Here is a 19926-nt window from a genome sequence, read left to right as displayed (position 1 = left end):
TTGATGGTGACAACAATGATGACAGGGACATGTGGTTGAAAATTTTTGGCGTTGGGGTTCTGTAGCTGATGTCCATTGAATTGTTGGTGATGCTGTTGTTAATAAGTTGCTTGTTGATTTAGTGGTTGTTGTTGTAATTGATGTTGTTGTTGATTTTGTTGTCATGGTTGTTGCTGTAACTGGTGTTGATGTAACGAGTGTAGTTGTTGATGTGACTGTTGTTGTTGTTGTTGCTGCTGCTGTTGTTGTTGTTGTTTAGGGTGATGTTGCTTCTTTTGAGATCTTTTGTTATATAGATGTGTTGAGAGCTTGGCTAATTCATTGCACGACCGTGTTGATTTCTTGCTTCTTCTACATGAGTTGATGTTATTATTGTCATTGTTGTAAACCTTGTTGATGTTATTGTGTTGTTGTCTAGATATAATTTTCTTTCCTTCTTTGTTGATGCCGTCTGCATAGTTGTCTACACTATTAGGGGAGATAACTTTCATTAATGAACGTTGTGACACATTTTTGTTGTTGGTTTTGTAACAATGGTTGTTGTCACTGATGATTTTAATGTTATTGCTGATGTTGTTGTTGTTGTCAGCGTGTTTTTGAAGTTGTGCTGTTTTGGTAGCTGTTGTTATTTTCGTTGGTGTTGTTGAATTTATGAATGGTGTCTAGTTTGTTGCCGATAACAATGATTGAGTTGTTGATGTTGTTGACTGGGTTAGCTGAATCCAAGTTTTTGTTGCAGGTACATGATCAGGTCTAAGTGTGTGTCACGCGTGCGTGTGTGTGCGTATATGTGTGTGCGTGTGTTTACCCAATTATGCAAGCTAATAACGTTCTGTCGTTGAATGAATGTTCCTAATTGGATAATTACCTCTTATAATGAATATGAACTTATGAAATAATGAACTTTGTTAGAGTTAGCTTACTCAGCAATCTGTCCAATCAGATGACGAGTTACAATAACTTCCAGTTTAGTTACTTCTGATCTGATCACACCAACATTAACTAGATAGAAATTAAATTTTATGATTATACGCGCTAATTATGATGCTAAAAAATTTACACGACTGCAAACATTCACAAAAAAAAATTTGTCAACAATATCCAACTATTAAAGTGTTAATAATAATAATAAACTTCAATTGAGTGATAATAATGATGATGATGGTAATGATTATAATGATGGTGATGATAATGACCATAATGATGACGATGATAATAATCGATCGATAATAATTGACTTCTGTTATAATATCGGTTTCAAGACACATGTGTTCTTTTTGGTGGTGAGGACGACGACGACGATGATGATGACGATGAAGATGATGAGGAATTGGGTGTAACAGTTCCAAATTTTACCCCAAACCCCGTGACCCTCGTCTCGTTTCTCAACCGAAACAAATGGTAAAATATTGTAAAAGTAATTTAATAATAATTCTAAAGGCAAACGAAAACAGTTGAACTTCACGTACACACATATAGGTACACTAACCGCCAAATTTTATAATGTTTCTGACACGGAGTTTTCCGTTAAACTGCCACAATATTCCTGAGTGACCCTGCATCCTTTTGTTAAACTGTCAATAACTAATTGACACGTGGCTAGTAACAATCAATAACTACATTACTAATTACTAATTAAGTGGAGTAATTAAATTTTAATTGAGTAGACGCCAAAAGAATTATCTAATAATTATAATTATCTAATAATTATCTAATAAATCAATTTTTTATCAACTGATAATTATGATACTTAGGCTGACATGTGTCTTGGATGAAGTTCAGTTATGATCACATGTTCGAATGATTGAATAATGATATATTCAACTTTGGGTTCACTGATGAGCAATAATAATTCATCTCAATACAGATTTCCCCAACACGATTCTTCCTCATCACGATCATCAAATAATTATCACAATAACCAACAAATCATCACAAATAACACAGCATCATCCTCATTTTAAATTAATGACTTTTAGTAGAACATTTTAAAAGATATCTGATTATTATAATATTAATTATAATTGAATACTTAGGAAAAAATATAATTTGTTATAATTAATTTTGGTGATGTTATAAATTGTAATCACTCCAATTAACGGACACATGTCGGTATTATAACAACAGTCAATATCCGATCGATAACCGACCAATAACTGCCATCCCTGCTTTCCAATCATCTTCCTCGCCATCTGATAGTTCTCACTCAATTAAAGTTTACTGCAACTAAAGTTATAACAATTTTCATTTCCGTGTCAAAGTTTTATATTGAGGTCATCATCGATAAATTGATTTTATCGATGGTGACTTTGTTGCGGTCGGAATGTTATAACACCTTAACTGATGTTCGCCATGGCCAACAAAGATTATTAGTCCCTAAGTGGTGGCCAATAATATCTTTTCAGCAATATCTTTCTTGCACACACACAAACACACACATTATTATCTAAACACCTGCCAATAAATTCAAGAGTTCAGCAAGAAGGTATATAAAGAGGGGCTCAGTCAGTTGGATCATTTAAATTTCAAATCAAATACAACTATTGAACGATAGCTGACCACCACTATACTAAATAAATAAAACAGTTTTAAAAAAAGTTCAGGCTCTGAGATTTAATCAATATAAATATTTATTTTAAATATTTGATGAATTAAAATTGACATAAAAAGCTTATTTTAAAATATTTTAAATCTTCAAAAAAAAAACAACTGAACAGTGAAACAAACAACGCTTAAAACAGAATTGTTGGTTAATAATTTGTTGAGAAATAACTTTTAGTTTATAAATTTGCAGGTTCAAGTATGAAGCCAAGAATAAACTTTGAGAATATGAACACCACCACCACTAACAGCAACACAAACAACAACAACACAAACAACAACAACTCCAGCACACAAGACAGCGGCTACTTGGAGAGCAGTCCAACAACGTTGAAGAATGAGAAGAGGAAGATGAGGAAGGTGGTGGTGGAGAGATTGAGGAGGGAGAGGATAGATAGGTGCCTCCAACAACTCCAGGACATCCTCATCCAATCAAATCCTCCTCCTACACAATCATCATCATCTCTTTCAACCGGAAGTCACCTTGAGAAGGCAGACATCTTGGAAAAGACGGTAGATCACGTGAGAGATCTGGAGCGGAAGTTGCATGAAGGGGTGAGCAGAGGTTACCAGGCTTGCATGCAACAAGTTCATGCGTACATGCAACTACATCGTCCAACTCAAACTGATAATGGTGATGATCTAATTTCATTCCTTCATCAAAATATGGACTCTGCTCTTCACTCATTCAATGGATCTTACAAACAAATGAAAAACACGAACAGCGACTGCAATATCGTTCATGGTGGCCCTGAAGACGGCGTTCTTCAGTCGTCAACATCCGCCACCACCAACACTCACCAACACATTTGGAAGGAAGCAACAACAAACAACAACGCGTTGACATCAATGAACTTTCCACCACACAACAACATTCTAAACAACAACACGTCTGCAAACTCTTCCGACAACTACAAAAATGTAAAAGACAATTCATTTGTAAACAACACTAACAACAACAACTGCAGTATCAACAACAAGTTAAACAACAAAATCTGCATTAAGAAGACGTCGACCACCTCACACATCAAATCGGCAAGATCTTCCACCCATCCATACAACGCCTCACTAAAACAACATCAGCAACAACATCATCATCAACAACATCAACAACAACAACATCATCATCAACAACATCAATTCGTTAAACGACATCAACAACAAACATTCGATCAACAACTACACATGCAACAAATCAGCCAACAACAGCACCAACCCCACCAACAACAGCAACAGTTCAACCAAGAACTAGCAGAGCAAGACAACTACAACCAATATTTGGCCTCTTGTTTACCATTGACTCTCTTATCAACATCATCATCATTTTCATCATCATCTTCATCATCATCACCCAATGTCTCTTCATTATCATCATCAACATCGTCACCATCATCATCAGTAGCTAAACTCGTTCACTCAACTCCGTTTCAAAACATGCCAGCATCATCATCATCATCATCCCAAATTTTAACACATCCATCATTATCATCATTATCATCACAAAAAACATTATCACCATTCAATCAAATATCACCCATCCAACCGATACATATCATTACGTCATTAAAGTATGATGACGATGATGAAGATGGTGACATTGTAGTTGATAATGATGACGACGACGATGATGTTGGTGGTATTTGCAAACAACAAACTGGACACAACACGAAACTGGATAAATTTGTCTGGAGGCCATTTTGAATGACGTCACGAAATTTTTTAAAAATTGTGATTTTATAATTTTAAATATGACAAATTTTGCACTTTAAATCATTTTTATTATAATCAATTGTTAATAATTATTGGTTTTATTTTTATTTGTAAATATTTAAAATTTTTTTTTCAATTTCTTTTAATGTGAATAACTTGCATTCTGATATTTCTTTCACCTTTAGATTTTATATAAAGTTTATTTTTAAAATTTAAAAAAAAATGTTTTCTATGTATTATAAAGTTACATCGTTGTTACTACATTACAATATCGGTTATTTATATTTACATTTTTATCTACATTTATATCGGTTTCACGAATAAAAATGTTAAACTCCAAATTGAAATTCGTATTTAGAGTATTTCTTGGCTGCATACTGGTTTAGCGGTAAAGTGCCTGGCGCTTCTTTCGCAATTACCGGATTCGATCGCATGAAGATCGCCGTCAACATATGCTTTGTGCAAAATTCGTTGTTGCACATGTTTTTGAATGTGTTTTTTGTCGATGCCAATAAAAATATTTTTTTTATATTATTCTTTAAATATTGAATATTTTATTACTCTAAAAATATTGAAAGAAGAATTGTAAAAATTAAACAAAATAAATAAAATATATAATAAATATAAATATGAAGTAAATTAAACAAAATTTTTTTCTGAAATTATTTCAAATCTTCGTATTTGTAAACGCTATTCTATCTGCAATCTCTACGTACTCCAACGTGTGACGTAATTAATGAAAATAATTTTTGTGCGAAGCATGTTTATTTTAACCAAACTTTAATATATGTGAATATACAAACAACACACACACACACACTCGTACACACACACACACACATACACACTCGTACACACACACACCACACATACAAATACAGTTACACACACATATTTACAGTAAAACACACAAGCATATATAACTGAAATATTAATATATATTCAAAAAGGAATGATACAAGAAGAGAAAAATATTTTCACAGTAAATATGTTTAAATAAATTTATTATATACAATTGCATACAAAGTACAAACAATTATATACAATTGCATACAAAGTACATACAATTATATACAATGCACACAAATCACATACAATTATATACAATTACATACAAAGTAAATACAATCATATACATTTGCATGGAAATTACTATAGAAACAAAAACCTATAATTATCTAAACAATAAAAAAAATGAAAATTAATTTACAATTGAAGAATTGGAAAAAATTGCGAATAAAAAAAATATTATGTGACGTCATTCAAAATGGCCTCCAGACATGTTTGTCCTGTTTCGTGTTATTTCCAGTTCGTTGTTCGTCAACACAGCCAATGTTATCATGGTTATCATCGACATCAACTATAATGTCACCATCTTCATCATCGTCGTCATCGTATTTTAAGGATGCCATGATATGGGTGGGTTGGATGGGCGATATTTGATTGAATGATGATGATGATGAGGATGTTTTTTGTGCTGCTGCTGATGATGATAACGATGTTTGCAATGAAGATAATGATGATAGATGTGTTAAAATTTGGGATGATGATGCTGGCATGTTTTGAAACGGAGTTGAGTGAACGAGTTTAGCTACTGATGATGGTGACGATGTTGATGATGATAATGAAGAGACATTGGGTGATGATGATGATGAAGATGATGATGAAGATGATGATGAAGATGATGATGATGATGTTGATAAGAGAGTCAATGGTAAACAAGAGGCCAAATATTGGTTGTAGTTGTCTTGCTCTGCTAGTTCTTGGTTGAACTGTTGCTGTTGTTGGTGGGGTTGGTGCTGTTGTTGGCTGATTTGTTGCATGTGTAGTTGTTGATCGAACGTTTGTTGTTGATGTCGTTTAACGAATTGATGTTGTTGATGATGATGTTGTTGTTGTTGATGTTGTTGATGATGATGTTGTTGCTGATGTTGTTTTAGTGAGGCGTTGTATGGATGGGTGGAAGATCTTGCCGATTTAATGTGTGAGGTGGTCGACGTCTTCTTTATGCAGATTTTGTTGTTTAACTTGTTGTTGATACTGCAGTTGTTGTTGTTGTTAGTGTTGTTTACAAATGAATTGTCTTTTACATTTTTGTAGTTGTCGGAAGAGTTTGCAGACGTGTTGTTGTTTAGAATGTTGTTGTGTGGTGGAAAGTTCATTGATGTCAACGCGTTGCTGTTTGTTGTTGCTTCCTTCCAAATGTGTTGGTGAGTGTTGGTGGTGGCGGATGTTGACGACTGAGGAACGCCGTCTGCAGGGCCACCATGAACGATATTGCAGTCGCTGTCCGTGTTTTTCATTTGTTTGTAAGATCCATTGAGTGAGTGAAGAGCAGAGTCCATATTTTGATGAAGGAATGAAATTAGATCATCACCATTATCAGTTTGAGTTGGACGATGTAGTTGCATGTACGCATGAACTTGTTGCATGCAAGCCTGGTAACCTCTGCTCACCCCTTCATGCAACTTCCGCTCCAGATCTCTCACGTGATCTACCGTCTTTTCCAAGATGTCTGCCTTCTCAAGGTGACTTCCGGTTGAAAGAGATGATGATGATTGTGTAGGAGGAGAATTTGATTGGATGAGGATGTCCTGGAGTTGTTGGAGGCACCTATCTATCCTCTCCCTCCTCAATCTCTCCACCACCACCTTCCTCATCTTCCTCTTCTCATTCTTCAACGTTGTTGGACTGCTTTCCAAGTAGCCGCTGTCTTGTGTGCTGGTGTTGTTGTTGTTTATGTTGCTGTTGTTTGTGTTGTTGTTGTTTGTGTTGTTGTTGTTTGTGTTGTTGTTGTTTGTGTTGTTGTTGTTTGTGTTGTTGTTGTTTGTGTTGCTGTTAGTGGTGGTGGTGTTCATATTCTCGAAGTTTATTCTTGGCTTCATACTTGAACCTGCAAATTTATAAACTAAAAGTTATTTCTCAACAAATTATTAACCAACAATCTGCAATTCTGTTTTAAGCGTTGTTTGTTTCACTGTTCAGTTGTTTTTTTTTTTGAAGATTTAAAATATTTTAAAATAAGCTTTTTATGTCAATTTTAATTCATCAAATATTTAAAATAAATATTTATATTGATTAAATCTCAGAGCCTGAACTTTTTTAAAACTGTTTCATTTATTTAGTATAGTGGTGGTCAGCTATCGTTCAATAATTGTATTTGATTTGAAATTTAAATGATCCAACTGACTGAGCCCCTCTTTATATACCTTCTTGCTGAACTCTTGAATTTATTGGCAGGTGTTCAGATAATAATTTGTGTGTTTGTGTGTGTGTGTGCGAGAGAGATATTGCTGGAAAGATATTATTGGCCACCACTTAGGAGCTAATAACCTTTGTTCGCCATGGCGAACATCAGTTAAGGTGTTATAACATTCCGACAGCAACAAAGTCATCATCGATAAAATCAATTTATCGATGACGACCTCAATATAAAACTTTGACGCGGTAATAAAAGTTGTTATAACTTTAGTAGCAGTAAACTTTAATTGAGTGAGAACTATCAGATGGCGAGGAAGATGATTAGAAAGCAGGGATGGCAGTTATTGGTCGGTTATCGACTGACTGTTGTTATAATGCCAACATGTGTCCGTTAATTGGAGTGATTACAATTTATAACATCACCAAAATTATTTATAACAAATAATATTTTTTCCTAAGTATTCAATTATAATTAATATTATAACAATTAGATGAATGTTTTAGATACTTTCTGAACTTAACATTTATGGATGTTATTGATTTTAACTGTGCGTTACTGAACTTTTGGCAGGTTAGCAGTACGTAGTTCAAAAATTTAATGGGAATTTTTGGAGAATTGAGAGTTTCAATTTCATTTTTTGACGTCTTTTTTCCTGTTTTTTTTTAATTTAAATTCATTATTTCGTTTTTTTTTATCTATTTTCAAACTTTTTTTTAAATCTAGTTTGAATTTTCTCGTCGCATTTCACCAGTTAATGCTAAAATATTGTAAAACTACAATGCGGCATTATATTTTATTATTCATTTATTTTATTTTATTTATTTGTTGTGTGTCTTAAACGTTACAAACTTACCGACACGCAATAAATTTAAACCGGTAGCAACCTATTCGAATCGATAAGAATCGATGATGGCCACATACTGTTAGAAACGAATAATCGATCAAAAATTCTTTTAATAAAATTTTTTGAAATTTTATAATAAAATTAATACAGATTTTTACGTTTTATTTCACAACTGTTAGCACATGTACAACAGACACATGTATAACAAACACATGTGTTCTGAATAGTACACTGCACACATATGAGAAACATTCACACAACCAAAGCTGGTTTTCAATTCATTAATTTTTGAAAATTTTCAAAGATACAAAAATTTGAATATTGAATATCAATCGTATTTTCAAAAATCTTACCAACAAATTATTATCAACATCGTCATAATCATCATCACTATCACCATCATCATCGTCATCATCATCCTTTTCATCATCGTCATCATCATCATCATCGTCGTCATCGCCATCATCATCATTATTCTAATCACAATCATAATAACAATCATCATCATCATCATGATTATCATCCTCAAAGACAACACAATCAACATCACATCATTAAGATTAAGGACATAGGTGTGTTGAATTGAAACCTATATTTCAACGGCCAGCTAACGATCGATTATTATCGATTAATAACTACCAACTCTACACTGTGATAACCATCATCATCATCAACATTATCGTCATCATCACTATTATCGTCATCATCACTATTATCACCATCATTATCATCATCATCATCACAATCATCATCAACAGCATTATCGTCATCATCATGTTCATGAGGCCATACATAAATTTTATTGCTAGGATGAACCTTTTTACTTTTGTAAATAAAACTTTTCAAAAATAAAAATCACTATTATCATCATTATCATCACTAATATCGTCGTCGTCATCACTACTATCATCATCACTACTATCATCATCATCATTATTATTATTACCATTACCATGGTCATTATCATCTGATAGTTCTCACTCAATTAAAGTTAATTGTTAGTAACTTTATTACCGTTCGATGTTTTTTTTTATGATTAATTATAAAATTCAAACCTTCTATCAAACATAATTCGCTGGAATACTTATCGACACACATGAGACGTTTTTGTGTGTGATTGTGTGATTGGATACAAATTATTTTTTAACGCACTCCCATTGGCTGTTCGGACAACCAATGGAAGCAGTGCAAGCGTTCTAAATTGTGAGTTACTATGTGAGTTAACAAAAAGTACATCTCAAGTTTGTTTGTTTTAAATAAAAAACCAGCAATAATGAGCGAATAGGATTAGTAACACACACATACAAATACACACACACACACCAGACACATACATCACACACAAATACACACACACATACACACACACTCACTTACACATTATGCTATTATAAATATATAACATACACACGCAAACACATACACCACACACATACATACACCACACAAATACACACACATACATACATACATACACACACACATACATACATACATACACACACACACACCCAAACAAACACATAATGCTATCATAAAAATATAACACGTACATGTTTCGAATAGCGATGATGATGATGGTGGTATCAGTTTCTAGACAGTTAGCTACAAACAAAGTGTTTTAACTTAACTGATAACAATGTTGCATTAAAACATTTAAAAACACTCGACTGAAAAATCATTTAAAATTAAACTTGAATGGGAAAAATCTCCTCAATGGAAAATTACAAAAGATTACACATTATTACAGAAACTATTACTCATTAATCTATTATACTAATAATTACTTAATTAATTAATCTATTATACTAATAATTACTTATTAATTAATTAATTAATTAACTATCCAATACTATTGCATTAGCAAGTTGAATAACGGTACAAATAAATAAAATTGCCGACCTGCCAGCTATCTGTTCATTTGTCGCCTATTTAAACAAAAATTCTACACACACACACACACACAAAACACACACACAACACACACACACAACAAAACATACACACACAAAACAACAATAGTCTCAATACAACTGTAACAAAAAACAACAGAAGCGACAGATGATGGCGATGAAGATGAATGAATGATATCTCGTTTTGTGGGAACCTACACCAGGAATGTAATTGGCAGATGTTTGTTTGTTGTTGTTGTCGTTTGACGATGTTGTTGATGATGTCATTTTTGTAATTGATGTTGTTGTTGTGGTTTGTTGATGTTGTTGATGATGTCATTTTTGTTATTGATGTTGTTGTTGGGGTTTGTCGATGATGTCATTTTTGTAATTGAAGTTGATGTTTTAGTTTGTTGATGTTGTTGATGATGTCATTGTTTTAACTGAAGTTTTTTTATTGGTTACGGGGTAGTTATTGATGTTTTTGTTATTGGTGCTGTTAAAATTCTTGTTGCTGTTATAGAAGATGTTGCATTTGAGGAAATGTTGAATGATGATACTAAATAAAATCAAGTGAACAACTTCGAAACACAGAGAACCGGAATGTGAAAACCCTGGAAGTTTCAAATTGTTTGTGGAGGTTCCAAATTATTTAAAGTAGTCTCGTAACTTTAATGATTTCTAAGTTATTCAACGCTCTCTGGCACAAACAAACAAACAAACAACTTATAAAACAACACACAACAAAAACAGACATACAAAGACCGCAAAAAAACAAACTTCATAACACAACACACAACAAATAAGCACACGCATAGCACTAAGGAGAAAATTACGACAAACACACACACACACACACCACTCTCACATACACACACACATACACAACAACAACGACAACAATAGCACAACGACAAATACCTTCCCACATGTTAAGACACGTGTGTGAAAGCAATCGCAATATGCAATCACGCTAATTATAAGGTTTATCTGAATGTCAAGTATGTGTCATATATATATATATATATATATATATATATATATATATGTGTGTGTGTGTGTGTGTGTGTGTGTGTGTGTGTGTGTTTGTGTGTGTGTGTGTTTGTGTGTATTCTTCCACCAAAAATATGCGAACCTGTGTCTCTTTGTTTATACATGTGTGTGTGTGTGTGTGTGTGTGTGTGTGTGTGTGTGTGTGTTGTATGTATGTTTCATACTACTAATATACAATATATAATTATGTCCAAAAAAGTGCATGAACGTCTGTCTGTGTATGTGTATGCGAGTGTGTGTGTTCATGTATGTGTGTGTGCTTGTGTGTGTGTGTGTTCATGTATGTGTGTGTGTGCTTATGTGTGTGTGCATCAAATACTTTATAAATTTTATCGTATCAATTGTTTCAATTGTTTGCTCACTTAAAAAATCAGTTGGCAGATGTTTGGATGACTGATGGGAAGAATTAACATTCTTTAAATGTTGAATTTGTCACATGTGGTTGAAAGAATCATGTACATACAATGTAATAAAACATGTAATGTACACATACACACACACACACACACACACACACACACACACAAGTAGTTTTTATACTCAAGTTAGAATTGATTTTTTTCTGGATTTAAAGCTTCAAATATTTTCCAACTTCTACAAAATACAAACTGTGTGTTCTATGTTTACATATCATAATATGTAAACACTCGGAGAGATGTAATACTGATTTAATTGTTATATTTTATAAATTTTTGTTAAAATTTTCGTTAATTTTAATTCTGAATAAAGAATGACCGCGATCATTATTAGTAGGTGTGAAGTTTTTTTTGATTTTGATCTCGGCGAATTAAACTTGATAATTTTTTGATTTTTAATGTGTGTGTGTGTGTCACGTGTGCGTGTGTGTGTGTGCGTGCTTGTGTGTGCGTGTGTGTGTGTGTGTGTGTTGCGTTAATCGTATGTGATGATAATGGGATGATAATATTTAAACCTTAATATTCAGAACAATAACAATTTTTACTTGAGTAAAAATTCGAATTATAGGAAAAAAAAATCTTCCAACCAAAATTTCACATACAACAGAAAACAATTTAATTAACTCAAAATAACAAATAAATAACCAAAACGAAAATAAATTTAAATTGAAATTTCAAAAGTTTCATCCCTAGCGAGCCAACTGGTGTTAGAGATAGCATAACAGAAATCCTCCCCCCTGACCCAGAACAACATGACCTGTTTTGATTATTCCAGCTTTTGTTTCGCCATAGTAACTAACGTCACGACGGAAAACCTAACAATAGATGAAAAAAATGACGCATGGGGGTGTAGTTTCATTGGGGAAAGTTTTTAAACTCGAAATCTACAACCCGATGTTTGAGCAAGGCGTGAGAGAGTTTTTGAGTGAATTTCAGATTGATCGTGTCGGTGATCTCTTCCTGATGAATGCCAAATATTTTCTGAGCTCCCAATAGTGGTCTGTTAATACGCACTCGCCTGCAAGTTAGTTGGGGCTTCTTAGCTGTCTGAAATTGGATTTGTTGAATTTGTGTGAATCTTTGAGAAATTACTTTTTAGTTTGCTTAAATTATTTCTTAAAACTGTTATATTTACCAAAAAAAACGATTTTGGAAATATTTGGGAACTTTCCGATGAAGAAAAAAAATTAAAAGTTTTGATACAAATATATATACATATTTTGCGTGCACAAACAGCCGTTCATCAGTTTAAATCTGTCGACAAAATTAAATACGAGAAGGAGAACGATGACGTCACCGACACGTCATACTGCATGACCCTTCATAACAACGTGAACAGAACATTCCAACTGGTCCCACGAAATCCATCACACCTCGCCCACCCATTCTGCTCTTACCACATCTCCACTTCCCACTGCAGACCGTTGCTCCAGCACGGAATTGTATTACTGATCAACTTACCGAGCTCCCGTAATTCTAGCGACAAGTATGGTGAAAAAATGATGCGGGCGTTCAACAAACCAGCTTACGATAAGGATGGCAACTTAGTAATAAACTCGCTGTACAGCAACACAAGTCAATGTTACGTGGTGTATCAGAAGGTTACAACTTGGTTCGAAGCGATGAATTTGTGTGATAAGTTCGAAGGCAACTTGGTTCACATGTCGGTTGATGAAGAGATTGATTTGATGAGTGGGGATCTTCTGTTGAACAACACCGTAAACTTCAGCATGTGGCTGGGTCTGACCAGACAACTCTGGACCTGGAATCACAAAGGCTCGACCAAAAATAAATTCACTGAAGATAATTTTCAAGTTTTTATACATACGCAGTACGTTTCAATTTAAAAATTAACAAATTTATTGTCGACATTTGAGGTAAATTACTACTTATTAAAAATTTAAATGTAAAATCTCATTTATTATAAATGTTATTTGAACTTTGGTCAAAAATTTCAGGCACATACATATCTTGGATGAATATGAAAAACTTCAGCCTCTCAAGCAACCAAAACTATCTCTACTTCAATATTCATCCGATGAGTGGAAGCTGAGCCAGATTTACCAACCGAAAAATTTTTTCATCATCTGCATGTCTGCTCAAAGAATGAACATTAATAAATATGGCGAAATAGCGGTAGTGATAGAGGGCTCGGTCTAACGCAAAGAACAATGCGTAACTTCGTATGTGTGCCAAATGTGTTTGTAATACGTTTAAACGCTGCAGCAAGAAATTTTGCAAATGGCGCTATATAAATGACCAAGATTGATTGATTGATTGGTTGGTTGGTTGATTGGCTGGCTGGCTGGTTGGTTGGCTGGCTGACTGGCTGGTTGGTTGGTTGATTGGTTGGTTGGCTGGCTGGCTGGCTGGCTGGCTGGCTGGCTGGCTGGCTGGCTGGCTGGCTGGCTGGTTGGTGGTTGGTTGGTTGGTTGGTTGGTTGGTTGGTTGGTTGGTTGGTTGGTTGGTTGGTTGGTTGGTTGGTTGGTTGGTTGGTTGGTTGGTTGGTTGGTTGGTTGGTTGGTTGGTTGGTTGGTTGGTTGGTTGGTTGGTTGGTTGGTTGGTTGGTTGGTTGGTTGGTTGGTTGGTTGGTTGGTTGGTTGGTTGGTTGGTAGGTTGAAGCATATCAAACCCCATTAAATTTCCCAAACGAACATGTACGAAACGTTCACAACTTTGTTAAGTTGGTATTTTAAAAATATGATTTCTATGATTTTCAATGTTTGAAGAAAAAGCGAGGCCAGTTAAAAAACCTCCAGAACCATCGGAATCACAAACTGTAGGTAGGGGGTTATGTAATTTTTTTCTCAAATTAATCATTAAAACAGTTAAATGCTTAATTTAAATGATTTTCAGCCATTGTCGTTATCTCAACGCTAGTCTGCGCGTGTTTCTGTTTTTGCGTTCCCCTTCTAACGAAGTCCTGGTTTGTTGTCTTTGAAACTTTACTTTTTAAAACTTAAAGCAAATAATATAAAAAAAATTTTAATTTGTGTTAACCAACGCATGCACTCGTTATTTTACACGCTCGTATCAAATATCTATAAAGAAATTAAAAACAAACTAAAGTTTTGCTGTGAAGACAATTATAAAAGTAAAAAAACAAGTAAGCTGACAGAAATTGCTGAAATAATGTCACTCTAAGCTAACACATCCCATGTTTTATAACAAAATTTGTAGTTACTGGAAGTGTGATGGTGACAACAGAAGACAACAGATAATCAGAGCGAGGAGGACATGAGTTTGTAGATCGCGGAACAACACACGAAACAAGAAATTCCCACCAAACAAGTCAAAATTCTTTGGTAAAACCTCAAAATAGCCAAAAGATCACAAGGGCAAAAGGGTCAAGAAGGTTGGAAAGGTCAAACGGGTCACGGAGGTCGAAACAGTTGTGAGGGTTGGTGTGGGTAGGGTTAGGGTTAGTGAAACAAATAGTTTATCAGATGACCGGACGTTAAATCTCGTAAAAACTGTTGAAAATACTGAAATGAATCATGATTATTGTTTGATGAAAAGAATAGAACATTGAAAAGAATATAAATCACACTTGTTCAATGATAAATTAGTTTTTTAAACTTCATTATGTCTGGATTTAAAAATATAACTCACCAAGGAATGACGTTAAGAGTAAAATTAAAAAACTTTTTTATCCTTGTAAACAAACATGTCTCAGCTTGTAATATTATTATTCGTAACATCTCACAAAGGTAATTCAATTTTTAACAAAACACAAAGTAATTAAATATGTAAATTTAGATGTATGAAATAACCTCTTTTAATGGTATCCACAAACAAATACAAAAAATCAATTTCACCAAATGAATCTTTTGGCTGATAATTAATTAATTAATTAATTCATTCATTCATTTATTCATTCACTAATTGATTACATCGGGGGTGGGCAAATTACGGCCCGCAGACCGCATGCGGCCCGAGAGGCCTTGTTCGCCATAAAAGTGATCGTCAGCTGTTAGACAGTATGACCAAAAAAGGAGCCACAAATCTTGAAAAATTTTACTCCAGGTCGAAAAAATTTGCTATTTAAGTACACATGCGGCCCTTCAAAGGTAAGATAGTTCTCAATGCGGCCCTCACAGCAAACAGTTTGCCCACCCTAGATTATATGAAGGGTTTAGAATTTTAAAATCAAAAGCTCTAGATTGTAGTAAATGTTGGTCACATGAAATATTCAAATTTTTAACGATTTGATAATTTTTGAACATTTTAAACAGGTCAAGCAATGAGTGACATGCATACGGAAGAATGCAATTTGAACGAGAACTACTGCATCTTCGCGGTCAACGTTGAATCTCAGCACGTAGAGAACGTAAGAGCTGCCAACAACTACTGTTTTAAAAACGAAAAGGGTTCCTTTTTACTGGAGGTTTATGACGAGAAACTGCAACAGGCAGTCAATGAGTACTTGATGAGAACAGAAATTCATCAGGATCTCTTTGTGATGAATGCCATCTTTCAACAGATGCAACAATGGACTTCCATTTTTTCCGATAGATCGCCGGGTTGGTCTTCTTAAAAATTGTTCTTAATTTTTTTTTAGTTTTTCGACATTTTCTGCGAACAACAGTTACTAATACGATAACGTTTTTTGATAATTTTGTTTGAAAAGGGGTTTTTGATTTAAATTCTAACAAAAGTTTAAGTACTTTTTTTTGAACTATTTCATCCGACAGTTATTTTGTGGTATTACTTAAAATTTTGCTTCGTTGAAAGAAGAAATTTTTACAATTTTTATATTTTTTTCAATTATAATATTTAACAATTGCAAGCTCAATTCCGTGTGGCAGCTGGATTCCAAGTTTCAGACATGAAAAATGAGAACTTCCTGCAGCTGACCAAGCACGGGTATCTGTGGACATTTGAGAGTACTGCAGCCTCGGCGAGGAACCAGATCATGTGCATGTTTCCCAAGTCTTTTAACGAGTGCGACAACGTAAGGGACGGATTGATAATCAGGAACAAACGGAACGGTGGAAATATTAGGGAAAATTTTTCGATTTATAACGAAAATTTTCTGAAATTGAATTCAAGTTATATGAAGAAAAATATTAATATAACAAAGGTAAACTTGATAAGAAAAAAATTAGGAATTTTGTCAAAATTCAAAACATTGTTCATAAATATAGGTAAAGTTAAAACATTAGGCACAGTACTTCTTAATAATTTGGAAAGTCACTTTCAAAATCAAACAAACGATTCTGAGATAATCGAGCAGAAGTTAGGAAAAAAGTTACCGAATATACTCGATGATGCAACCGCAGATGAAAGGTTATTTGAACTGAACAGGACCATCCACACGTTCCTGCTGGCACTGAACCTGGATCTGAACGACATCAACAGCTTCTCGTCCAATCACGACTGGCACAAGGTCAGTCACATCGCCACTCAACAATTCAAGTTTGACCTGCAAAAACTAAATGACGAAAACCTCTTTAAACTCCGCTTGACACGCGCAGATAAATTTAAATTGATTCTACTCGTTGAAGATTATTTGCGCGAGCGAACATCAAATTCATCGGAGAGTAGCGTTAAAGTCTATATACACAAATTCGATAACGAATGTCTTATAATATACGAAAAGGCTCGTAACTGGTTCGATTCTCAAAACTTTTGCCACGGTATGAACGGGGCTCTGTTTGCTTTTGTGGAGAGCAACCATTTTGAAATCTTAAATAACTCCGAACTAACGCGGTCTCACATTGATGTCAACGCGTGGACTGGTACGACGAAGCACGTTTGGAGCTGGTTGAGGAAAAGTTTGTAGTACATGTTTTTCAACTGTATTCATTTTTTATTTCTTGACAATCATTAGCTATACTTTTATTCAATTTAAATCATTTCTGTATCGTTGCGCATTTTTGAAAAATGTCATTTCAAGATACGACTATGATATGGACTAATTTTGATAGCGAACAATCGAAAGAAAACACTTTCTTATATTTTGAAAGAAATAAAACATGGAAGACATCTGATAAATGGCTCATGAACTCAAAAAACGTGACCATATTGTGCCTGATAGGTAGCTGTTATAAATTATTCATTAAAACAGTGAAATACTTGAAAACTGTATTCATTTCGCCATGTCATGTTAATAAACAATAGCGCTGTCATTAGGAGGATCAAATACAAATTGAACTCCAACCACACATTGAACAATTCATGCACGTAATCATGGACCCGTTTGCGTTTAAGTGTTAAGTTTTAGATTTTTAAGAATGTTCCATCGTTCACAACTGTTAACAAAAACTTCTCTTACAGCGTCTGCTCAGTAATAAACAAAATTTTCCATCCAAATAGAAAAAACGAAAGACTATGGTCCAGCGTCAACAAAGAAAGAGGGTTTCATTTGTTTTCAAATAACATTTTCACCTGAAAATAAGAAAAGCAAATTTTCACATAAAAGGTACAGTGGTGTTGTTTCTGCTACCTCCGGTCTTGACAATCGTCCTAATGGGTACACTGGTCATCATATTGCGCAAGAGGTATGGCGAAAATAATTAAGAGAGATTTCTGATGAGTTAAAATGTTTTCAAACCATAATTTTTATAAATATAATTTTATTTTTTTAGTTATTTATCAGTGCATACTTTTTTGAAAATTATGGGTATTAGTGGATTATACTGATACATATGAAAAGTTAAAACTACATGCACATTTTTAACTGAGATGTGAATCGAAATGTGTTTCGAACTGAAACCGAAAACCATAACGGTTTCGGGCTCTGCTTTTAAAACAATTTTTTATAGTTAAGCAGAGTATCAAGAATTTTAACCCAAAAATATTATTTTGCGATTATTTTGTAAAGCCATTTTGTAACCTATTTTTATTTTGATCTATATTGAAGTATTCTTCATAATTTTTTGAGATTATCGTCTCAATTTCAATTGCAAAAGGAAAGTTATAACAGTGTCATCAAAGGAAAAAGCTGAAAAAAGGACCAAAATCGCCACTTCAACTTCCCACCAGACTCAGACTTCCGCAACTTCATCCAAATTTCACTCATCTGTCCGTTCGAAATTGACCACTAAACCTTCGATTTTGAAAAAGGAACAAAAGAAAGATTTAGGGACAAAAAAATCTGTCACACTAGTAGTAGAAAAGCAAGACAGTGATGATAAATATTAGATTTTCATAAAATTAAATTAGATGTTTCTCTTTTTTAAAATTTTTACTTAATCAATTTTACTCAAAAAATTTTTTATCATTCCGATCATCATTTCAAATCTAACGAAGTTTTTTGAAAGCAGTCTAGAAAATATAATGCACCTCGGTGTCAATGTTGTAGTATGTGTTTTGGAGTAGTGCTTGAATGTTATGACTCACGATACTTTTAAAATTTGAAACTAAATATTTTGTAAAACTTCGCTTCCACAAACTATAAATAAAATATCTTAATCCACAAGTTTGTTGGTGAGTGAATATTAAAAGACTCAGGCTATGATTTTTAAGTAGCATTAACATTAATGATATAGAAATTTTTTAGAAACTAAAAAGCTAAAAATATTTAATAAAACCCAATCAAGAGTTCGGCTACCAGTTTTCACATTGAATCACATTGTAAAACAGTTAACGTTGATACGATAAAAGATGTATTAAAAAACGAAACGAAACGAAACGAAATAATTTATTTGACCTCAATAAAGAAAATAAGGTGCAGGTTGACTGTGAGGAGTTAGTATCAAACTCATCGAGCACAGCCACCTAAGCCAAAAACTTCAGATGTTACTAATTGATTACAAAAATAAAATCATCGGGCACACCCATCAAACAAAAAGCTTCAGAATCTCTAAATGTTATATATTAAGTTCACGTTGTTACTAGTTGTTCGTAAAAATAAAATTATCGAGTACCACAAAAAACTTCAGATTCTCTAATTGGAGTATATTATATTTACGGTGTTACTAACTGTTCATAAAAATATTATCATCGTGCACCACAAAAAACTTCAGATTCTCTAAATGGAATGTATTAGCTTTGAGATGTTACTAATTGATCCTAATAATAAGTTAGGTCTATATTTCTCTATATACAAAACTGCATATAGAATACCTGATTGAATCTATCTATATAAGCTATAGATAGAAGAGAATAGGATCACATACGTATATAAAAATATCTACGTACACATCAGCACATACATACAGTTGCGCTTACATGATGTCATAAACATTTTATAAAAATGTAATT

General features: G+C 33.7%; 5 protein-coding genes across 5 annotated transcripts; 3 read left to right on the top strand and 2 right to left on the bottom strand.

Moving 5' to 3' along the window:
- Positions 1-161: 161 nt before the first annotated feature.
- Positions 162-1562, bottom strand: HELRODRAFT_177335 (hypothetical protein; the record flags this gene model as incomplete). Its single annotated transcript, XM_009025543.1, has 2 exons — positions 162-619; positions 1490-1562. 2 exons carry the CDS (start codon positions 1560-1562, stop codon positions 162-164), a joined length of 531 nt encoding a protein of 176 aa, XP_009023791.1.
- Positions 1563-2802: 1240 nt separating this feature from the next.
- HELRODRAFT_177334 (hypothetical protein) lies at positions 2803-3853 on the top strand (the record flags this gene model as incomplete). Its single annotated transcript, XM_009025542.1, has 2 exons — positions 2803-3581; positions 3685-3853. The coding sequence occupies 2 exons, from the start codon at positions 2803-2805 to the stop codon at positions 3851-3853; spliced, it is 948 nt and encodes a 315-aa protein (XP_009023790.1).
- Positions 3854-5573: 1720 nt separating this feature from the next.
- On the bottom strand, positions 5574-7196 carry HELRODRAFT_177333 (hypothetical protein; the record flags this gene model as incomplete). Its single annotated transcript, XM_009025541.1, has 3 exons — positions 5574-5686; positions 6154-6236; positions 6340-7196. 3 exons carry the CDS (start codon positions 7194-7196, stop codon positions 5574-5576), a joined length of 1053 nt encoding a protein of 350 aa, XP_009023789.1.
- A 5274-nt stretch (positions 7197-12470) lies between these two features.
- Positions 12471-15250, top strand: HELRODRAFT_177332 (hypothetical protein; the record flags this gene model as incomplete). Its single annotated transcript, XM_009025540.1, has 4 exons — positions 12471-12585; positions 12955-13549; positions 13677-13854; positions 15041-15250. 4 exons carry the CDS (start codon positions 12471-12473, stop codon positions 15248-15250), a joined length of 1098 nt encoding a protein of 365 aa, XP_009023788.1.
- Positions 15251-15772: 522 nt separating this feature from the next.
- On the top strand, positions 15773-18767 carry HELRODRAFT_177331 (hypothetical protein; the record flags this gene model as incomplete). The annotated part of the gene is made up of 6 exons (XM_009025539.1): positions 15773-15824; positions 15954-16241; positions 16509-17495; positions 17618-17758; positions 18037-18201; positions 18706-18767. 6 exons carry the CDS (start codon positions 15773-15775, stop codon positions 18765-18767), a joined length of 1695 nt encoding a protein of 564 aa, XP_009023787.1.
- Positions 18768-19926: the final 1159 nt, after the last annotated feature.

This window comes from Helobdella robusta, assembly GCF_000326865.2.
Source record: "Helobdella robusta unplaced genomic scaffold HELROscaffold_42, whole genome shotgun sequence".
Lineage (NCBI taxonomy): Eukaryota > Metazoa > Annelida > Clitellata > Rhynchobdellida > Glossiphoniidae > Helobdella > Helobdella robusta.
This window is presented reverse-complemented; position numbering and strand designations above follow the sequence as displayed.